The 22,685-nt window shown below is 39.2% G+C and overlaps 5 protein-coding genes across 7 annotated transcripts; 1 reads left to right on the plus strand and 4 right to left on the minus strand.

Annotated features, from left to right (window-relative positions):
- Window positions 1-8: 8 nt before the first annotated feature.
- LOC6592092 (kelch-like ECH-associated protein 1) lies at window positions 9-5,398 on the minus strand. 3 transcript variants are annotated; one of them, XM_002016692.2, is made up of 6 exons: window positions 5,375-5,398; window positions 2,701-3,017; window positions 2,369-2,626; window positions 1,598-2,280; window positions 1,328-1,533; window positions 9-1,266 (listed from the first exon to the last, which is right to left on the minus strand). In XM_002016692.2, exons 2-6 carry the CDS (start codon window positions 3,007-3,009, stop codon window positions 485-487), a joined length of 2,238 nt encoding a protein of 745 aa, XP_002016728.1. In that variant the 5' UTR covers window positions 3,010-3,017; window positions 5,375-5,398; the 3' UTR covers window positions 9-484. The 3 variants fall into 3 exon arrangements, with proteins under 3 accessions (XP_002016728.1, XP_026843357.1, XP_026843350.1); XM_026987556.1 differs by lacking the exon at window positions 5,375-5,398 and adding an exon at window positions 5,196-5,218; XM_026987549.1 differs by lacking the exon at window positions 5,375-5,398 and adding an exon at window positions 3,785-3,908.
- A 1,058-nt stretch (window positions 5,399-6,456) lies between these two features.
- Window positions 6,457-7,412, plus strand: LOC6591434 (lysophospholipase-like protein 1). The gene is made up of 3 exons (XM_002016693.2): window positions 6,457-6,461; window positions 6,567-7,290; window positions 7,345-7,412. Exon 2 carries the CDS (start codon window positions 6,580-6,582, stop codon window positions 7,285-7,287), a length of 708 nt encoding a protein of 235 aa, XP_002016729.2. The 5' UTR covers window positions 6,457-6,461; window positions 6,567-6,579; the 3' UTR covers window positions 7,288-7,290; window positions 7,345-7,412.
- LOC6592004 (histone-lysine N-methyltransferase SETMAR) lies at window positions 7,331-8,250 on the minus strand. The gene is made up of 2 exons (XM_002016694.2): window positions 7,573-8,250; window positions 7,331-7,488 (listed from the first exon to the last, which is right to left on the minus strand). The coding sequence occupies exons 1-2, from the start codon at window positions 8,240-8,242 to the stop codon at window positions 7,331-7,333; spliced, it is 828 nt and encodes a 275-aa protein (XP_002016730.2). The 5' UTR covers window positions 8,243-8,250.
- Window positions 8,251-11,448: 3,198 nt separating this feature from the next.
- On the minus strand, window positions 11,449-13,501 carry LOC113565689 (formin-like protein 20). The gene is made up of 3 exons (XM_026988515.1): window positions 13,471-13,501; window positions 12,802-13,398; window positions 11,449-12,593 (listed from the first exon to the last, which is right to left on the minus strand). The coding sequence occupies exons 1-3, from the start codon at window positions 13,499-13,501 to the stop codon at window positions 11,449-11,451; spliced, it is 1,773 nt and encodes a 590-aa protein (XP_026844316.1).
- Window positions 13,502-16,725: 3,224 nt separating this feature from the next.
- LOC113566708 (protein midgut expression 1) lies at window positions 16,726-21,033 on the minus strand. Its single transcript, XM_026993525.1, has 3 exons — window positions 20,954-21,033; window positions 17,017-17,233; window positions 16,726-16,950 (listed from the first exon to the last, which is right to left on the minus strand). The coding sequence occupies exons 1-2, from the start codon at window positions 20,986-20,988 to the stop codon at window positions 17,038-17,040; spliced, it is 231 nt and encodes a 76-aa protein (XP_026849326.1). The 5' UTR covers window positions 20,989-21,033; the 3' UTR covers window positions 16,726-16,950; window positions 17,017-17,037.
- Between the last annotated feature and the right edge of the window lie 1,652 nt (window positions 21,034-22,685).

Consider the following 22,685-nt stretch of genomic DNA (forward strand, 5'->3'; position numbering starts at 1 on the left):
TTAATGAATGCATTGTGCCATGCGGTACCATGGTTTCAAACTCCATTTCATTGTGGAGTGCTTTTTTATTAAATGTACATTGTTAACCTTGTCTATTAATTGTAATGGGAGGATGTTTTTTTTTTCGTAACTTGTACATACATATGTACATATATGTAAAATTAAACTAGGCCATTAAACATACAAATGTATAAAATACGGTATTATAGCTTAGTTAAAAATCCTAATCAATCTTAAAACAATGGGCTGCCATACGCCGTTAATGTTATGGATGCCATAAAACATAAATATCACTTAGCGAACATATGTGTGAATAGTCTTGTGCACTCATTAATATGCAAAAAACTACATACCATACCTGAATCCGCGCATACTCAATGTTTCAATGGAATGCTTTTCAAAATGGAATTCTAAGTGATACAAAATTATCTTTGTACAATGAATATTGATTTTGGTTTTGGCTATGCGGTTCGGATTCTCATTGTCATGTGGCTGCTGCGAGCTTACGAAGTCGCCCTTCAATTGTGTTGTGTAAAGCTTTCGCTGCTGTACGTACTGGACTGAGTATACATCTCGTTCTCGTTTTATCATCCTTAATGGGCGAGGATGTTGTTGTCGTACCTCCAGGGTCTGGCCAAGGCGCCGGTGACTTTCCCCGAGATTTACACTGTTTTATTGGTCCCCAGAATATTGGTTTCCGTTGCTCCTGTTTGTCAATACCGGAATTTCGATAGTCTGGCGTTTCTGCAGCGACGGCTTTTGTGACTTCTATTTCCGACTCACAATTGTGACAACCGCTCATTCCAAATGACGTATGGAATTGCATGGGTGTGTTCTCTGCAAAGTGCGGACTTTGACTTCCGCATGGATCTCGTGATAAGTCCCTTTCCGTGTCGTCGTTACTGCCATCCCGCCTTGGCGTCTCGCTTTCCTCGTAGTCCATAAATGAATTGGCACATGCAGGTTGATAAATAACAGCCGACGCGTGACCAGACCGACCCGACTTCAGCGGCGTACCCTTTACCCACGTGTTTGTGCGAGGATCGTATACCTCAACGATGGATAAAAAGTTATTGCCATCGAAACCACCAATAGCGTACAGTTTTCCATCGAGAGGTGTTAGGGATAGTGCACTGCGGGCAATTTGTATGGGTGCAACCATATCCCAGGTCTCATTTTCGGTATCATAGCGTTCTACGGTGGCCAATTGCCGAGTACCATCAAAGCCACCAACTACGTAAATGAACTGATTAATAGCAGCCACACCTAAAAACACAGAGCCGATCATAACAGAAATACAGATTATAAATAGAATCGTTCAATTTACCCGCTCCACTGCGACCGGTTTGCAGAGGCGGCAAGAAACTCCATTCGTTGTTTTCCGGATGATAACATTCAACACTGGTCAATCGCTCGTTACCATCGAAACCGCCGATCGCATAAAGCAGGCGATTGACTACTACTACGCCCACACCCAACCGTTTCGAATGCATTGGCTGAACAAGCGTCCATCGATCGAGGTCTGGGTCATAGCTGCAAATAATTAAGACTTTGGCTAAGCATAATCTGGTATTGAACATCATCATTTTATACGCACTATTCCACTGTGTTATGATACTCCATGCCTGCGGAGCCCCCCACAGCATACATCAGCTCGTCCATAACTGCTACACCCACACGATGACGCGGTACGGACATTGGCGAGCACGGACGCCAAGTCTCGCTGATGGCACTATAACGATCTACCCAGTCGGAGTCGTAGGATGAGCACATGTTGTTGTTTCGGCCACCGACTGCATAGAACTTTCCCTTAAGAAATGCTGCGCCAAGGCCGGATCGTGGAATCCGCAAGTTCGGCAATGTAGTCCACGTCTTGTCGTCCACATTATAAGCCTCCAGTATGTCCAGAGAGTGTCGAAAGAAACCGCCCGCGACGAATATCATACGCGTCGTGTTCGGTGTACGCTCCTTTACTCCAGGGCACTTGTGCAGCGTTAGGTCTTTGAAGATCTTTGCAAGATACTCGCGACACGCCGGGACTTTGCGTAGCACATCGCAATTCTTCATTTGCTCCTTGAGGAAGTTGGGCGTTAGGAACTGGCATCGGACGGCTCCCAATATGTGTTCCATCTTGCAGTGCCGATTGTCTTCGTCGTACTTTACCCACTTAAGAACAGCATTGTAAACCTCGCGTTCCTCCTGCACGTTTAACTCGTCTCTTCGAATGAGGGCAATGAGTTGATATGCCGAAAGCTGTAGAAATTCCTCCTCTTGACAGACCTAGGTCAAACAAGCCATGTTATTGGGGAAATGTTGTTCAGTACTCAATATTCTTTACTCTAACACTATTGACAGTGGTATTACTCACCTGAGTGAAGTTCCTTTCAATAAATATGTTGGCTTTCTTTTGAAGCTCCACACACCCGTGCTGTTCCGCAAAGTTTGCAATGCCGATAGCGTTTGTTGGGTCCAATTGTCTTTCTAAGAAGGCACAGCATGCATCAATTACATTTGGCACTTGGAACATGGTCGCTGCAGGCAGCAGTTGGCAAACAGTTACTTCGGTTACTCGAATTTGTCCGGTGTACATAAAATACAAAATTCGCGACATTGCTGTGGGACAAACCTACAAAAACGAAAGGGGCAAACTGTTCATCTATTAAACCAACAAATTGAGGTTAACCGTTGATATTAGCTTACCCCCTGAAGCTGCACGCGCGACATCTCTGACTCCTTCAGACCACCAGTAAACATAGCTTTGAAATAAGGCGATGCTGCGGACAACACTACTTTGTGGGCGGGAAAGAGCTCCTTTTTTACCTCCAGCACGACATCTGTGAGCATGCCGTGTGAGCGCATCATGAACATCATCTTTAGAGCTTCCTTGGCGTAGTTTGACATGCAAAATGTCATGTCATCGTCCGTTGCATCGTGGTCATCTATGGGGGAGACCGACTCGAACCGTCCGCATGCGGTTGAGATGGAACAACGTTCGGAATGGTTGTTCATCTCAGTCTCTGAAAACCAGAGGACCAATATTAGAGCGGTAAAACCAAATTCATTCACAATAATATTCAGGCAAGGCTCTATGTCGTGCCCTATGAGTTGGTTGACTGTATAGTACACACATACATATACATAGCTAATAAGCTAAAGCTGCATACAAATGTATGTATGGATGTACATGTTATCTTATCTTGTTTAAATTGGCGTACAGTACAAGATGATACTTTTTAGAAATCTTCCCATTTTTAAATAAGAATACTTTTTTACCTAGATTGGTCAGGGGTTATTGCTACATTATCCTGATGATACGGGTCGGATAACCTTCGCAAACAGATAACCATCACATACCGCAAAACCGCATTGTTTTTTGTTTCTTCTTACGTGACCAAACAAAACACACACATAATATTACTAGCCGTTTTTTTGATATTAAACGCAAACTAGTTTTGCAGTTATCTGCTAAGCAACATCCTACTGTCGACTTTTAGAAGATAATTGCTAATGAATATCCACAGAAAAAACACACGTAATAATTCAAATTGCAAAAGCTTAATTTCATGATAAAAGCAGGTGCAGTTCTACTTTTTGGGTCTCCACTGTACACAATCAAGAATTTGTTGGAACATTTTTGCCAATCATTGCGACGGTTTTAGACTGTAGGTAAGAGAGCTTGATTCGTGATTTGAAGAGTCATGCTCAGTTTTTTTTTTTTTTTTTACCAAAAACAGCGCGAGAAAAATTACTCAGCAGTGTAGTATAGAAATCCTAAGAAACGAACCTTCTGGTTGACGGGTGCACATATTATGCATCGGGGAGGTCATCTGGGCCGGAAAACGGTCGGGTATACAGTTTTCATACTGCATTTGCATTTGGCACTGATAGGGATGACGAGACTCTTTTTCAAACACTTGAGGAACTGTCACGATATATTGCCTAAGACAGTAGATCCTCTAATACGAGTGATCACAGATACGTATATAAAATCGACTTAAGTAAGCCACACAATATGCATATTGGTCACTGATTAGGTGTCAGAAATTTAACTGAAAGTGAAGAAACCTAACTCCGAGTACGCTGAGGCTATTATCGTTCAGCTTAGCTGTTTGAAAACGAGAGCCCCACGCTAGCGAAATTATTTGATTCGCGAAAATGCGTACGACACGCAGAGGGAGAGTAAGTCAACTGATTTGTGGAAGTCCGTTCACCTAGTGAGGGGCTCTCTTTATGAAAACAAACCTAAGTTATCTACCAGATTTACTAAAAGCATTATCATGCTTACATGAGTTGCTCGGTGACTTTCAGGTGTATTGTTCTTTTCGAAAAATGCATATGTGTGCTCATAAAAACTCATTTTCACTACAATGAGATAAGAATTCTTGCTATGAATGAACTGTGTTAGGTCTGAATTCCAGAAGGAACGATATCAATTCTGATATTTCTTATTTTATACGATACTTTTACAACTGACGAATTTTTTTACTGACTAATTTTACCAGAAGTCTATTTGAATATCCCTCTGATATATGTATGTCAGTACATGGAATAGTATAAAATAACACCATTGTTGGTGGAATCCTAGATATACATATGTATATGTAACTGTACAAACATGTTTGTCATTAGCAATCTTTCCTATTCCTATTCCTTACTTTTCAAGCTAAGAAAAACCCTACAGGTCTTCACAAGTCCATATGTATGTATGTATGTGCATATATGTATTCATGTTCAAATTAAAAGGAAAACCAGGACTGACTGTAAATTTGGATGTCAGGAGTACGGGAAACCCCTTGATGCGGAATAGGTATGTACATATGTATTTATTTTAGTTGTTTATCTTTTAATCGTTACAACTTCCACTATAATCATACTTTTATATTCAATTGTACATATATGTGTATGCAGTGTATGTATGTTTATTAGGCAATGATAAAGGGAAAAACAGTGTGAATTACTGCCGAATCATTGTGAGGAGGCAAAACTCGTTCAAACTCAACCATACATATACATAAATATACATGCATTGGTATGCATTGGTGTAGGTGATATACAAATAACGTAATCAGCGCGTGTTTGGAAGGGTACTGTTGAACTTTGGTTTTATATAAATGAATTGTATTGCCGTCTACTCAACAGCTGTCGGTTAAATATAAGTTCTGGCAAGTAAACTTTTGCATTAGATTGGTACACACATGCTGATGAGTATGAATGACACACAGCCTTTTGTTTCTGTAGTTTCATCAATAAACTTTTCAGGTCTCTTTTAGGTTGTTCCAGTATGGAATGCACCGTTTAAACCAAGTTTTCTACTTCATTTGTTCACATTAAATCCACTCACAATGTTTATGAATATAAATTCATAAATTCGCACCTGCCACTCACAATTTCCATTAAAATATTAAGTGTAAACAGGCTGAAAGGTGTTGGAAAACATCAACTTACATGTGTTTTTATAGGGCTGCAAAATGAACCAAAACTTAAACCAAACTCACAACGAGAAACCTCCAATCACACACAAAAATAATATTTTGTACCATTTTGTAAACAACAAAACAACTTCTTAAAAAAAGGAAAAATGACAATAATTATGACTAGCAATGTTTGGAGCAGCGGAAGCGCAAAAGCATAAAAAGTCTATATATTTTCTACAAAAACAAAGGATTTTACTATCTTAACGGAGCTTTAGGTATAGTATTAGTATCCAGAATAGTGTTGTGTTGCTCATGGGTGAGTGAACAAAAAAAAGTTGTTTACTTAAGTGAGCAACTGAACATGTTCCATCCAAACTGTTCTTTTTAGCTCACTTATTCTTTTTGCTCACTTGTTCTCTTTTGCTCACTTTTTGCGCAATTAAAGCAGCTCCTTAAAGGGCATTTTGCGTTCTGGCAGTTGTTACTCATATTTGCGTTTACTTGTGTTTTTCTTACAAATTAATTATGCTTAAGTCTTCATTTAAAACTGCTTTTTTTATGCTGGAGGAGGACGATGGACAAACGACAATAAGTGAAATCCCATAGAATTTTTATAAACTGCTTAGAAAAATACCAGGTGTAATATTCCATATAATTTTATGTGTATTTTCTATTCGGCAATGGGTTAAAGTGAACTTATTCAGTTCGTTCAATATAATAGTTATTTTTTGTTCGTTCATGAACCACGCAAAACACGTTTTTATCCTGTTTCGTTTCCTTCGGTATATTTAAGGTACATTTTGAAAAGAGAATATCTGAGGGTCTGACCGTATATTTGATTATTTTCCAGTATATTTTAAGACGCAGCATAACGCTTCAAACATATTTTATAAACAATGAGGACATAAAGATAAACAGTCTTGTATGAAATTGATTCATCAATAAGATAAAATTATGTTTTAAGAGATGAGGGTTCTAGCTAGCTAATAATATTAAACCGAATATCAAAAACGAGGAATATAATGGAACTCTCATACAAATAATAATGTCAGTATATTTACGGTATATTTTAAAATTTGTGATGTATATTTCGGTATATGTCTGAGGGCCACACAAATTTATTATTATTATTATTTGTTGTTTGATCTATAGCCCCGAAGTAAAGATGAGACCCGCCTTAACGACGATAAATGCAACGAGCAAACAGAGCGCATCCGTAATATTTTTCCATGGCTCCGGTGACACTGGTCCGGGGATACTGGAATGGGTTCGCTTTTTGTTGGGTCGGAATTTAGAATACCCGCACATAAAAATCGTATATCCAACAGCACCAATGCAAAAGTATACGCCGTTAAACGGCCAGGAGTCCAATGTTTGGTTCGATCGACGCTCGGTCAACATTGCGGCACAGGAAAGTAAAAGGAGCATGTCCCAGTGTTACGAAATCGTTCATCAACTTATCGAAGAAGAGGTTTCAGCAGGCATACCAACTAGCCGCATCATTGTGGGCGGTTTTTCAATGGGCGGTGCGTTAGCCTTGCATACGGGCTACCATTTGAATGCTGGACTTGCGGGTGTCTTTGCCCACTCTTCTTTTCTCAATCGTAGCTCCATCGTTTATGAATCCCTGCAGTCGCGCTCACATCACCATCTTCCAGAGCTCCGAATGTTTCATGGTGAGGGCGATACCTTAGTACCGCTTGAGTGGGGCCTGGAGACTTTTAAATCTCTTCAAATATTAGGAGTCAATGGTACATTCCAACCAATGAAAAATACACTTCATGAACTGAAAAAATCGTCGCTTCTTGACCTTGAGTCTTGGATACTTGAAAAGCTACCTCCGCTTGAAAACAATGTACAAAATAAACTGTGAGGGGTAAGTCGGTGAATTTTTTTAAATATTATCTCTTAATAATCTATATTATTTCAGAATTTGGCATAAAACCAGCACAACTATCAGCAGTGCAGAGGCAAGCCTTGCTATCACTTGCTTGATCTTCTACGTATCGATCTTCTCCACCGTAATGAAAGCACAGTTCTTCTTGAGCAAGAATGTTGCGTGCTGCGAAAACACCTTTAAAAATGTACATATGTACATACATATAAATATATAAAACGACAATGTTCCGGTAACTTGTACAAAGTTAATAAAACTCACATATTTTTGGTATGGGACAATCTATTCGTACCGCTGTTATCTGACAATTGGGGTCACAGCTGTGGTTAATATAGCGTCCAATATTTCCACGTCGAGAAGGATCTATAATGGTGACTTGTCGTTTATCTTTATAGCAGTCATCGGTCTTAGTGTATTCGTTGAGTATTAACACATAATTCATTGATCCCAGTTTTTTGTTGGTAACTATGCGTCGTTTGGCCTCAGAAATAGTTAGAATTTCCCCTGCATATTCGCAGATGAAGGCACCACAAGGAATGCTTACTTTCGTGCGGACACCTTTTGATTTGTAAGTCGGAGAATTAAATACTTCCAAATTTGCTCTTGGACCGTACTGCACAAGTCGATTAGTGCAAAAATCTATCCGACACTCACAGAAGGAATTGCACTCCACAATTGGGATATTGCCTTTTTCGTTAGTCTGCCTTTGAATCAATTCTTTTCCATCTGGACAGTACTCATAAGCACCTCCGTGTAAGCATCTTTCGTTATTTGCACAACCGCCTTTATCGCATTGACATTTGTGTAAAAGCACAGAGTTGTAATCGTTCCTTAACAGATTGAAATCTAAGCTTTCATCACTGGGCATCAGAACGGATTCTAGAATATATTCTAGATAATCTGGGTGTTCATAGTCGTCATTCACTACCATTCGAGATTGTGCCATTAAAATAGTACGGATCCCAATAAGAAGGAACAATAAATTCAGTCTTCTGTCTATACTTTTTTTACAATATTAGCTTTTTTGTCGAATTTGTTTAAAAATTTTTCGAAATGTCTTGTGATGAATTTAGAGCAGCTGGTCATTAGGGCTGCAAAACCATCGATGGCACTATCGTAGAATTGTCCGATAGAACGGGTTAAATATTCTTAAAGGGCGCGCAACTGTATGGAATGTATGTATGTATGCATATGATGGATATACGAACATCACGGAATCTTGTGAGAAAGACATGTAAATAATTCGAATTTTGCTCTAGTTCGTTGTATATGGTATACAGTATATAGATTTGCCAGTTCATACCAGAAAGTGTCACACGCTGGGTTACCAGTTCGAATACCCCAGACACTTCGGCTCTGGCGTTCGGGTGCTGACGCGTCATCATGAGAGAGCGCAGAGAGAACCTCTTTGCATGTGTTAGTACACACGCAATATGTTTCCAAAAAAACATGTGTGTTGTATGCTTTTTTCGTTTTTAGAGATCTGATGCTGATGCTAATTTCTGTTTTCTCCCAGCAGTATTGGGAACTGGTTCGGAAGTGGTGATATCACCACTCCCTATCAGACCAGGGGTACTTTCTTTACTAACTCTTAACAATGCTTTTCATCATTTCCATTTTTACCCGCAATGTCCTACGACATGGGGACCAGCGACACCACATCGTTTACCCCCGAACTAGTGATATGGGTAGTCGTCTAGAAGCTAGTGAAATGGGTACCCATCTGGTAGGTAGTGAAATGGGATACCCATCTAGTAGGTTATTAATCTTCATTTCATATTTACAATTTACAAACTCAAATTTTGGTTCTGGTGAGATTGCTTGTGTACCCATACATTCAAATATGCTGGAGGCAATTGTCCAGAAATTAGATCAGAAATCACAAAGAAAACGAAAAGAGTCCCTAGGACCTATGTAGTTCTGGGAGTTCGACGTGTGACGCTTTCGAAGTATGCACTGGCACATCTATATACTATATGGTTAGTTGTTCTATCCATGGGTAGACTACATTCGCGCCCAACTATCCTTTCAAATGTGGATAATATCGGGAAGAAGACATTTTAATGTCTTAATATGCGCCGCCTCATATTCCCGTCATTAATCATGAAATTAATTATATTTTAAAGAAAATTTTTTTAAGTTAGAAACATTTATTGCGGCATGGTTGTACAATAGTTAGAGCTTCACAATACGTGGGAAAAGTTGATTAAGAATTTCCACCTGGGAAATATGAATCTTTCGAATGCAAAAGTGAGTGTCTGTCCGTCTTTTTAACACCTAGTTCTCAGAGACTATAAGCGCAAGGGCAACCTAATAAGCAGCTTTAAAGCTAACTCCACATATCTAATTTCTTCATGCAATGGGAAAATATAACATTCAATGTTTTTTCTTCAATTAAGGAATCATAAACAATTTTGAAAGTTTTCTTTACAAAAACTCTGGGGGTTGAGAAGGTTTTTTGCAAAACTCAGCTTAAAACACTATTCCTTCGCAAAGGTTAACAAAATATAATATAAATATACATTTTACGACAGGTTTAACCAGTTGTACACAATTCTAAAAAAAATGCATTTTAATTATAATACAATAATCCGAATATACAATAATAATAATCGTTCCATATAAGTTCCATATTGCGTGATAAGTAGTGTGACTTTGTCATGAAGAAAACTTAGTTGAGCTCTTACCAGGCGCTGAGAACACAAAAACGACAGTGTCTACTGTATTGGGATAGGTTAAATTTGAAATTAAATAAAACCATCCCTGTCATACCAGCTATTATAAGTGTCAGGTGAAAGAAGAAAAAGCTCTCTTGTGCTCTCACTTTTTTTTTCTGTTCCTTATTATGTTACACTGAGACCTGAGAGAGTTCGGATTACAAAATACATATTATGGTCAGTGCGCAGGTTCTAGAGAAGTCCGCTTCAAAACACAGACAGACCCAATAAGAGTATACATACATACAATCGGGTCCAAATCGAAGTCGCTGAACGATTGGCAGGAATCGGCGGCACATGCACATGGATTCGTACAGGAAGCATACCATCATATTATGAGAGCCTGGTACAATTTCATCGAGTCGATGGCTTCAAAATGGTTTTTAATATATCGATTTTATTAAATATTGCCTTCACGATTGTTCTCATTTGTAAACTCCAGGCAAAGAATATGCCATCAATATTTCCATTCTACATTTTACAATACATATCAACCATTTTTTACGAGGACTGGTACTCAAATAGTAAAGAAATATGTATATTAAATTAATTTTTTTTATGAATTCATTGCACCTCCTTTTTCTGATAGTTTTGAAGCTCTGAATGCTTGCATACTCTTGAAGGTATATTAACATTTGGCAGAAATTTGTAACGCACAAAATATTGCGGTCTCTGTCTGTCCGTCGGTCTGTTTCAGCGCGCTGTTTGCGGGGCTGCTAGGAAATGACTTCGGTTTCTTCTAGAGACGGAAACTCCCAAGGAGGAGGCCAAAAGTCCACAGCGACACCTATGGAACCGAGGAAAGAGATTCCAAAAACCACACTGTTTGAAAACGGATGAGGTCGATGGAAAGGCACTGAAGAGGATGAGGGCTATGCTGAGGCCAGCGGAAAGCATGGAGGTCGCTCTACTGAACTCCGAAACAGCCCAGCAGATGACTGTACCATCCCTCGCAATACTACAATGTTGATATTCTGAGTCCCTGCTGACGACGGATCAACTATGCACGATCCAGAGTTACATTCTGTATGTGATTTCAGCGGGGAAAGCTGGGACTATTAAGCCCCTCTTTCACGGCTGCAGTATGACTTAAGGTAACAGTGACAGTTGGAAGTTATGCCAATGCCCAAGGATGTCTCTATCTCTATCTCATTCGAGGACAGCATATTTATGGCGGCGATATTTTATGGCAGAGCAAATGATTTTGGACGACCCCAACGAAATTCGTCCTGCAACGAAGGATTTTAGCATTGGCAATGCGGGGTCCTTCCTTCATCAATAAAAGTTAAATTTAGCTGATCTAAGTATTTTTGACCAAAATACACCTCAAATATGGTAGAAATTCAAGGCACGGAAATTTTTCATGTGTTAATTTCAGTTATAATATTTATTTTCGGTAACCTTCGTCTTGTCTGGTGGCTCATGAGTTGTAGTGATCATATGCGTACAGGTGAAATGGATTTCGTGGGGTTCCAATAGCTAAGATAATTGGTCGTTTGTTGGCTCGCTCCTGCACAGGATCAGTCTCTGAAGACTGGTTATCGTCATTCAAGTTTTCAATCTCTATTTGATTCTCTACTAACACCTCATCGTCTCCGTCTGTTTCAACATTGTTTGGTGCACTTCCGTTTTCATCCTCACTAATCTCTTCCATTCCTTCCTCCATAGAGGCAGCTCCATCGTTTATGTCCAGTGTATTGTTTTCATAACTGATATAGCTAGTATTCTCGGAATACTGTTGAAATTCAGTCGGTTCGACGTGCATAGATTCTTCGGTCTCAGCAGAGTCCTGAATACTTTCGTCAATAATGTTCTCAACGCCCTCTTCCTCTTCCTCTACCTCTACTTCAGCATCTACATCCAGACCATCACGCGGGAATTGTTCTTCACCTCCGTTGTGGTCCTGATCGGGACCTACAAGGTTGTTATGATGATGATGCTCATGGGATTCTCCGTGATAAGGATTGTGTGGATCAGGTTGCGGGTGAGATGGTGAATTAGGATGGTTATGATTATGTCCTCCATTTCCGGGGTTGTGGTGATTGTTCGGCGGGTAAGAAGAGTGGTGATGATCTCCCTTGTGCCCTCCATGCTGTGGATCGTGTGGGCCACCTTTGTGCCCTCCATGCTGTGGATCGTGTGGGCCACCTTTGTGCCCTCCATGCTGTGGATCGTGTGGATCACCCTTGTGTCCACCTCCATACGGCGGGGGAGGGTGTTGACCGTTATGTCCTCCCTTGTGGGGATAATGTGGCCAATGGGAAGGTGGATGATGATGATGATGATGATGATCACCTTTGTTGTGGTTGTTATGATGATGTCCACCCTTGTGGTGACCATCCGATGGAGGATAATGGTGATAATGCCCTTTGTCACCTTTGTGACCCTTTGAGGGCCAGGGTACTGGTACAGGAACTGGAAACCATGGAATTTGCGGTGGTGTAGGGTATGGTACCGTCGGTGGGTATGGATACGGTGGCGGCGGTGGTGGTTGGGGGGGGTGAGGATGTGGATGATGATGATGGGAATTTCCTGGAGGTCCTGGAGGTCCAGGCGGTCCCGTTCCTGTAGATAATACGAGATTAAATATTATTAGTACTTGAACAAATTAAGAAAATAATTGCATAGACGATACAATTTCTAACTGATAATGTGACTATATAAAAGCCTGATTGGATTTTCCAGAGAGTAAAGGTATCTCGAGCTACTTAATTCTCATGTTTTCTCTTCTAAGTAATTATGTATGCACTTCAGTGTGCTTTCAGTAGCTCACCTGGGGGCCCTGGGGGTCCAGGGGGTCCTTTAGATCCCTTGTGGTGATGATGATGGCCTCCTTTGTGAGGCGGTGGCAGTGGCAGTGACGGAATGGGAATTATTATTGGTGGCGGCGGTATTATTGGGGGATGTGGGTGGTGATGGTGATGTGGTGGTGGCGGCGGTGGCGGCGGTGGTGGGGGAGGAGGGGGAGGAGGAGGTCCTGGCGGTGGGTGGTGGTGATGGTGATGTTCATGGTCGCCACGGTACTTGCTAGGGCCAGGTGGTCCTATTGGCCCTGGTAGTCCTGGAGGTCCCGGCATTCCATAGTGCCCTTTCTCCCCCTTTTCCCCTCGATCACCTTTTTCACCTTTATGACCTTTTGCACCTGGTTGGCCAGCAGGCCCTTGCGCCCCTGGAGGCCCTGGGGGTCCGGGCGGGCCAGGCGGACAGTTGCAGTGCTGTGGGGGCGGCGGGTAATAATGCTGCGGAGGAAGCTTATAAATAACACTCTGCTGTGGAGGTGGTGCCGGTGCCGGTGCTGGGGATTGGATCGTGATGAGTCTTCCGGTCTCTTGAACCACTTTCTTTGCACTGGCCAGGCTGAAGGCCAAGCCTGGAAATTAAGTATTTTTGGTTTGTTTTGTTAGAGCTGGATGAGCTGGGTGTCTATCGGTGAATCACTTACTTAGGCAGAAAACCGTTGTGAACAGCTTCATGGTTAAAACGCATCTGCTACCTTTCCCTGCTTAATCTATCACTTTTATACCATATGGGGTCATTACGTTTTATGAATACTTTGTTTAAATCACTTTCATTAATCTAGATTCACTAGAACCGTTATATCATGTCCATTGAGAAATTTCCATCGCAAATCTCTAGAAAAAAATGCAAACTTGGTCGAATGCTATCTTTTGATATTCTTTTAACTTATGTAAATTTTAGTCGATTCAAAATGTGGACCGTCTCTGAAGTATTTAATACATCAGTATGTTTGTCCGTTTATATTTATGTATGTTTTCAAGAACATATTCATTGTTGGCTATTGTTCAACTTTACGACTCGTTCCAACAATCTGGCCTGAAAAGAGAAAAATTTGCAGAGAACCCTTTGTCTCTTAATTAGCTATGTATTTCAATAAACTTGTTCACACTTGGAGTCGCGCGCCTACATATGATTAACACGAATAGAACCGCGAACCCAAAGTCAACGAAAGTGTAAATGTTTTCTGCCTTCGCTATGCTATCCACGAATATTGCGTAAGAGAACGCTTCGGGTGTTCTGCTGAATGACTTATTTTATCTTGGTATCATTCAAGTGAATGGGCCGAAAAAATTGGTGTCAAAATGGAACCCTAAACAATAAATCAATTAATAAGTTATATGCATTCGTACATACACACGTCGGCATAAGTATTTTGACAAACTCTACGCAACGTTTAGCTTTGAATTTTGACGGATTGCTACGTGTTACAGCTCTCTTATCTGACTTACCGCTAAGTACATAAATTCGTAATAATCTTCGTAGTTGCATTTTGCGTTTTCTTAACATGCTTCTTATTCTCATTCGTAATCTGATCTTGGCTGGGCAAAAGTGTTTTGTCAGAACTTCAATTAATTTGCATTGATCTGCTTTTGATAGAAAGCGAAACCATTATTACGGATAATCTCAGTTTAGAGATTGTAAATGCTGATAAAAATAGTTTTCGTTCAATAATTTGTGAAATATGTGTAACCGAAAGGAATTCAGTGAATCTCTTAAAAATTAAATAATAGTGAAGTTCAACTCTGGTATTTCAGTACAAAATATCAGTAGATTATAGTATATTTCACGTCAGACAATCTGCTATCAAAAAAACAAATTAAAAAAAAACAACACTGCAAAAAACGCTACACGTTGTGACAGACCACGAAAAACAACTGCCAAGGTAGACTCTTTTAGTTTGCGGCAATTTAAGCAGGATGTCTTAAAAACTCCTCGATCGGTTGCCAATGACTTGAAGGGAACAGGAAATTTTGATGTCAGCGAACGGACAATACGTAGACGTCTTAAGGAAACTGATTTTGGAACATATATTACTAGAGCTATACTGCAAATAACACAGCGCAATAAGTTAAAGCGCCTTGAGTTTGCCAAAAATTTTATTATTTTATTTTATTTATTCAAAAAAGTTTTCGTAAGAAACCTAAAAGAACGTCGCAAAAAAGTGGCACCTATATGAGTAAGAGCGATCCATGGAGGTGGGACCATAATGTTTTATGGATGCGTCGCCTACAATGGCTTGCGAAATTTAGTTCCTGTTGATGGTAGCACGAATAAAGACAAATATTTGGAAGTGCTAAACAATCACCCTTTCTCCTCTGGAGAGAATTTTATTGGGGAGTCATTTGCCTTCCAACAGGACAACGCCCCGTGTCATAAAGCTAAAGTCCTTACCCAATTCTTTAAGGACATTGGGGTTAATACTTTGGACTAGCCGCCCCAGAGCCCAGACTTAAACATTATCGAGAATCTCTGGTCTTATATAAAAAGAAACCGGACTCCAAATTTGACAAGGAACCGTGAGAATAAAATCTGAGAGGTGAAATCACTCTGGAGAGAAATTCTGCTGGCTTATATCCACAGCTTAGTTCCGAGTTGGAGTCAGTTCCGAGACGTCTGCAAAAGGTGATAGAGGCAAAGGGAGGATATATATTTTGCTGATTCATCATAAAAAGTTAGTTCGTTCCATTCGTTTTTGTTTTTTTTTTTACATTTTATAAAATGTCAAAATACCTATGCCACCGTCTGTTTGGGAATAATTAATTTTCATTTCACAATAAACCCACTTATCTTACATTTTTTACATATTGTTAAAAGCTTAATATAATACCTATCTACGATAAGTAAATATAGTTTCTACTTTGAAAAAATAAGAAGTTACCATATGTAGTAAAGAGCCACATCCTGCTCGAGGTGCCCCCTGCTCTAGTCGTAATATGGCCGAGCTTAAGACATGCTCTGAAAAACCCCTAATCTTAGGTGTTACCACATAAATTGGTTGTGGGATGAAGGAACTAAGTAAGTGTGTCTTTTAACGGCGTGGCTCCCGATACAGGGCGACCTACGGTTAAATCTAGCTATAACAAGGTCTTGAGCTCTAGCTTGATGGACCAGGGGACTGGTCATTTCTTGTGAGATCTATATGGAACAGAGGTACTGACAGGAATACAGTGTCCCATGCACAGTGCATAAGAAAGTTTTCTGATGCAGAGTCAATTAATTCTAAAAACTTTTGTAGCTTAGTCTACGAATCCGAAACTTCTTATAAAATTCGTATTTGTACTTCGAGAAGAGTTGAACTGAATACAATGCTTTCAATAGTGTGACAAAGGTCTCTCAAACATGCAACGCTCGGAATACATCGTATTGTATGTGAATGCCCTGGTCTCTATAGAGAGAGATCTTAACATTTGGTGAGGAATGGGTTACCAAAGTGTTTAAACTTATTATAATCCTGAACGTACAATGATCTTCAATATAATCCTAGGGTAACAAAATTAATATATGGTCGAAATGCAATAAGGCCTTCTAATAATAATACAAGAATTTAGCATAAGCTGAGCTATTCATATTTTTTGGAAAATATTTTAAGAATTACTGATTTACAAGCGTTTCTAGATTTGGATTTATTTTGTTATATCATTCGTGTTATTAATTTTCATAACTGGAAGTCGTTCTTCCATGCAATGTTACTAAAGGTGACTGAATAGATATTCGAGGGTCTTTTTATTGTATTTTTTTTTTTTAATTTAACTTTTTAGCAGTCTTTCCTGTTTTCCCTGGTTTGATGACGCAGGATTGAATCTGCTTTAAAATAGCCTACTCATAAGTTACTCAATTCATTTACTTATCTCACAGTTCGAGTTATGGTCGACCTTCAAGGATACACAGAAAGACTTCGTTTTATTTTACACCATTTGATTTGAATTTAATTTTTCTGTATTTAAAAGGGTATAAATAGTTGTGTTTTACATATATATATATATATCTATTGGAACATGATTGTATATAGAGATTCGGGACCAATGAAATGGTGAACTGTTTATTTGTACTGGTACTGGAAATGCTTGATTATCATCATTTTGGTTTTCGGCTTTTCGCTTCAGTAGGTGGTTGGTGGCATATTCTAGAAAAAAATTGCATATTCGTAAATTGTGTGAGCCACTGATTAAATACAAATCAAAATATTTACCACTTATTTTTATACGCAAGCTTATGTCTTGCTTAGAACATTTTTTATTTTGTCAATGCCTGACTGGAAGTTATCGGTGACCGTGTCTTTGAGTTTAGAGACATCATCCTCCTTTTCGTGGTAGTAAACAAAGTACACAACCAAGCCGACCACAATGAAAACGATTAGAAATGTACTGATGATTGATATTAGCACACTAAGGGCGCAATTAAAGCAGCTGAAACGACAAAGAAATACAACTATATATATACAAGTTATTTATAAATAATACTCCGTGCCCGCCAAACTCACGATTTGACTGTACATACACACTGCGCTGTATGGTGTTAGGGCCCTATTATCCCTATAATTTTCTATGTGAGAAGTGGATTAGCACAGTGGAGCGTTCTAAATCAAATTTTGTAAATCCTCCATGCGGCATGATTGCCAACAGAAGATGCTATGATGTATGGGATTCTTTAAAAGTCGGGTAGCATAACGTCCATCCGCTTAAGCATCCCCTTGAGGTATCCAGGGCTCTTCAGGTCTACTAGCTGCTGATTCAGTGCAGAAGATAAAGGCGGACGCTGCGAAGAACCAACGAACGTGGCTGGCAGGCTACAAGTCGTGAAGGATAGATCTCCAACGTCAACTACCGCCATGAAGACCATCAAGTAGTACAAGGGAGCCGAAGCAGTGGCTCGGTGGTATCCAGATGGCTGAAAAGCGTACTTAGGAACAGAACGATAAATGCTAACTTAGGTATCTCACCATCACGGAAAAAGGCCACAAGAGGTACTCCACAGGGAGGACTTACATCCCCACTTCGGTGGAATCAGTTCCTCAATGACCTTCTACTCTCTCAGCTCAGCTGAGGACCAGTGGATACAAGGTCACGGCCTACGGGGACGACCTAGTGACACTGGTAATGGGCAAGTTCCTGCCAACAATCAGTAAACTTCTGGAATCTTCATTTTGAATAATCATTAAATCGGCAGAACCGATCAGAACCCTCAGAAAGCCGAACTGGTGTTATTCTTACGTAAATGTAAGATAACTGGGATCAAACTCACTGCATCTCTAAATCCGGCAAGGCCACAGGCAGATTCGTACGCGAGATAGTGCATTGAACTTTCCAACTAGTAAGAAATGGGGAGTTCCCCGCACAACCTCTGCAAAGTCCCAACCTTCTGGGAAGGCGACATCGTATACTCGGAGGAATCGCCTTCGACGACCTGGGCAGCGGGGTGACCATGCCGAATCTGTCACTCTAATTGAGGCCTCTGGATGGTTTAAAAACATCTCTAACACTAGGCAAACCAAATAGAAGGGTTTTTTTTAGGCTTCAAAGCAAAGTTCAATGCAACCAGATACTTATGCTATTTGAGAAAAGCACTACCTCTGAAAAAACCGTACACAAATATCAGATTTAAAAAATTAAAAAAAAATGATTTAACTATTTTAAAGGCCCAATTTTCAAAAACGTCAGTTCGGTTCAAAGTGGAAATGTGGGGTTTCATAGTGTCGTTATTATGTACACACACGTATACCTATCTATATATGTATGTATAAAGTATTCGCCATACATAGAAGTATTTTTTTATGAAAGTGCTTGCTGGATAGCGCAGATACAGATAAAGTGAAATACGCAAAACTGTTTGTGTATTTCACATTTGTTGGTGGTGGGGCTCTCTTTGCGTGCTAGAAGGAAAAGGGAGGGAGGGTGCTCCCCTAGAGCAGACACAAGATGCAGACAAAAAAATATATATACTATAATTCAGGCATATTTATATAATACATGTAACAAATTCTTGTAAATTTATTTAAGAGATAATACAGGCTTGTTTTTCGACCCCATATGCCTACGTACATATATAGGTATTCTTGATCAGTCTCAATATCATTGAGGTCGGGATCTCAAAGAATATAAGAACTAAAGTAATAGGATTTGTAATTTATTTCATTTTTAATTTTGTAAATTGGTTCATTATTTGGATCAATTTTATAGTTAGAGTGAAGAAACCTATTTCCAATTTTACTCGGAAGCGCCCTCTTTATCTCCCAGTGTGGCTTACCAGTACGGGGTAGGTTTTTATGACCGGCATATGCCATCTATTTAATCTAAGAGAAGGATACTTTCCCCACCGTTAGCTGTCTCCCATTGGGACTAGTACTCGAAAAAATACTCCACTTTCATTCCGGCACCCCCACTATTTATTAGCGTGCTTGGACTCATTTCATAAAGTTAAATACATATGTATGTATGTAGATATGTAAATAGAAACTGAGTACAGGGTCAGATCGCGATTCTTATTAACAGTACTGCTAGTTTGAGCATGTGAAAATATACTAGTATAGTCCTGATAAATTGCAATAAGTAAAATAAAGTACCGGTCTGTCATATTAAATAAGGGTTTTCTTTTTGAGAATATAAATATTTACCTACATATGTATGAATGTATGACGTAATACATTATTGTAATTGCGTACAAAATTTTATCAAATGAAATTTTCACCCCCGAGTTCTGCTGCACTGGGAAATGTGAAACTGGCCATTGCCAACACAGTGTCGAGTTCTGGGGAGCATCATATGCCTAGAAAACTAAACAATGATTTCATTCCGTCTAGGCGGAGCCAAGGACAAGAACGTCTGGAGTCGAGACAGTCTGGAGTCGAGACAGTCTGGAGCCAGGCAGCTTGGAGCCATATGAGTCATTAGATTTGTGGTGTAAATGGATTTGTGTAACGTCCAGAAGGAAACGTTTCCGACCCCATAAAGTATATACATATGTATATTCTTGATCAGCATCAATATCCGAGTCGATTGAGCCCTGTCTGCCTGTCGGTCTGTAACAAAGTTTCCAAATCCATCCGAATTGGAGATATTGTTCAAGTTTAAAGACCCCAAGCGCAGCTCCCATACTAGAGTATGTTAGTCGGTCCAATTTATGCTCATTTTTGGGGACAGCAATAGTTACATATGTATGTATACAGAATAATTCGGCTATTGAGGCTGTTTAAGAATAAATATATTGATATGTATATAGTCTAGGGGGCTGGAAACGCTTCTTTATGGGTGTTATACACATTCAAAACTAATATACTTCTATACTCTTTGAGCATCGAGTTTAGCCTTTTGGCGCTTCGAAATAAAATTTATTTTTGTCAGAAAAGACAACAGAGCGCCATTCTGGGGTTACGACAAGTGTGACAAAATTTAAGTTACATTTTGTAATAGTAAGCGTTGTTGAGAGCTGTCAGTAAATTCGACAATGATGTTTTTAATTTTTAAGAATTAAACCGAGAATACTAAACATCCCCAATACCACACAGTATACATATTTCTTTAAATGTACTTGTGTACACCTACATAGGTATTCATGATATGATCAGTTCTGTCCCTCCAGTTTGAAGCAATCTTGCTTTGCACAGTCCATATACGTATTCACATTTACATTTGGATGTATGTATGTACATATATAGATAAATATGTTTGTACATATGTGCGTAAATATGGATGTTTGAATAACCAAGATCGCATAATTTTATCATACGATTGGCCAAAACACAAGTCCCTTAGAGTAAGACTTTTTTGTTTCTGCGGATAATTCAACAAAGAATTTGAAAATACACAGTCTGATATTTAGATACTGGTTGTTTATATCTCCATAGTTATATGTACCTCTATACATTAAACATATATGTACATACATATGTACATATGCATGTATGAATGTTTGTCAGAATGGTTCTTACTTGCATATCCAAGTTACTCGAAAACACAATTGATCTTTTTCTTTCAACACACTTTCTACAGACCTTTTCTTTTGTGTATCTGTATCTTTCTGTATATCTATATGCAGCAGTAGATAAATACATTTGCAGATACATATTAATTTCACTCACAAAGACGCAATTTTTTTTACAAACATGTACAGTATATATGTATGTTACTTACCAACACGCTACGTTACCGGCGAGGCACTTGCACATTTTTCGGTGAGTTTTAAACAGGCGTCTGTATTAGATTGACAAGGAACTTGTTAGCTGCATTTAGAAAGATACAAGATAAGATTCCCCTTAGGAACATGCTGCTTAAAACACACCCAAAATGTTGCTGCAACATTGTATGGAATATATCGATAGCACGCCAAGCAATCGAATGTTTTATAGCAGCCGAATCAGATTCGTAGATATTTTTGCGTTCAGTAGCGTACCAATGGAAACTAAGAAACGCTGGCAAGAATATATTCACGCAACTTTGGGCTGTCAGTCAAAACGTTTCGTTTTCGTTTTTTGGTTCTACCGTTCTCGCAAAATTTTGTCATCGATATGTTTAATTTTCTGATCTCGTGCTAATCGCACAATATAGTATGTTCTAGCACTAACCATACAGTATGCATGTATGTATAACCATACAGTATGTATGTATGTATACTGTATGGTTAGTGGTATTACGCACTCAAAATCCTCTGTAATGTGTTACAGAGCCTTTATTCCGATATATCGATACAGCTGTTAGCATGAAAACGCCAATTGTTATTGCATTGAGCCATTATTTCAGAGACAAATATCTAATATAATCTAATCTAATATAACCCCAATACTCATTTTGAGTATCGGGTATAAAAATGGCTGAAGCTAAATTGCCCTGTGAATGGTGTAAATATATGTCAAAGCATCAACAAGTCATATATTTTCAGTCATATATGTATATTTTTATGTTGTATAAAAAGCCCTTTACTTTTAATTTCGATGAGGAAAAACTTTCCGTTTTAAAATGGGAGCAGAAATTTTCCGTTTTCAAACAAAATTCGGCAAGTTTTTTATTAAGTAAAAATCAGAGCCCTCATGAATGTATAAATTCTCTCACTCATAAAATTACATACATATGTATGTATTTAGGTGCGTGTGTGCCGCGACGTAAAGAAAATTGGAAATGGTGCTATTCTATGAATAAAACCAGCCGGAGGGTGAACGTTGTGATCCGCAGATAGGGCCGCGGCTCTATATTTATATCTGATACTCTGTCAGTATGGCTTCCCTCCTCCAGAGGCACACACTTCAAGGGGAAGAGTGTTTTAGGGAGAGAGAGAATGAGTAAGCTCGTGGAAGGCGTTGCGTAGCCACTCTTATTATTATGTTTATTTTGTCTATAATAATAATCAGATCTGATTCAGATTCTGCAGTCTGCTATATATGGTTATTCTCTGTTTTTGGTTTTCTTGTATCTTCAAAATTATGAGTGCCATCGATTTTTGTCCTTTATGGAACGGAAAAGGTAGTGGCAAAATTTTAAAACAAGCCTGATACAGTGTGACATTGTAGGAGTCTGGATTCAAAATTTCATTACTCTAGCTCTTATAGAGTCTGAGAACTAGGCGTCAAACAAGACGGATAGAAGGAAGTCGCGGCCGTAGCAGCAACTCACAACGTTCCCCCTCGTTATAGTTGTAACCAGTGCGATGAAAGCCCTAAATGTCAATTATTTAAATGTTGGCCCAAATGTGCTATCGATTGATCATCGTAATAAGCAATATACATATGTACATGTGTAACTAATATAACTGAAATTTGGTTCTCACAAAATTTACAAAATTATTGACCGATCATTGCTGTGATAGGTTTGCATCATACTGATCCGTCTATAATCAAATTTGGCAGAGTTATATTTACACATGAAACTACAG

The sequence above is a fragment of the Drosophila persimilis genome, unplaced genomic scaffold (assembly GCF_003286085.1).
Source record: "Drosophila persimilis strain 14011-0111.01,24,50 unplaced genomic scaffold, DperRS2 tig00000000-arrow-pilon, whole genome shotgun sequence".
Classification (NCBI taxonomy): Eukaryota; Metazoa; Arthropoda; class Insecta; order Diptera; family Drosophilidae; genus Drosophila; species Drosophila persimilis.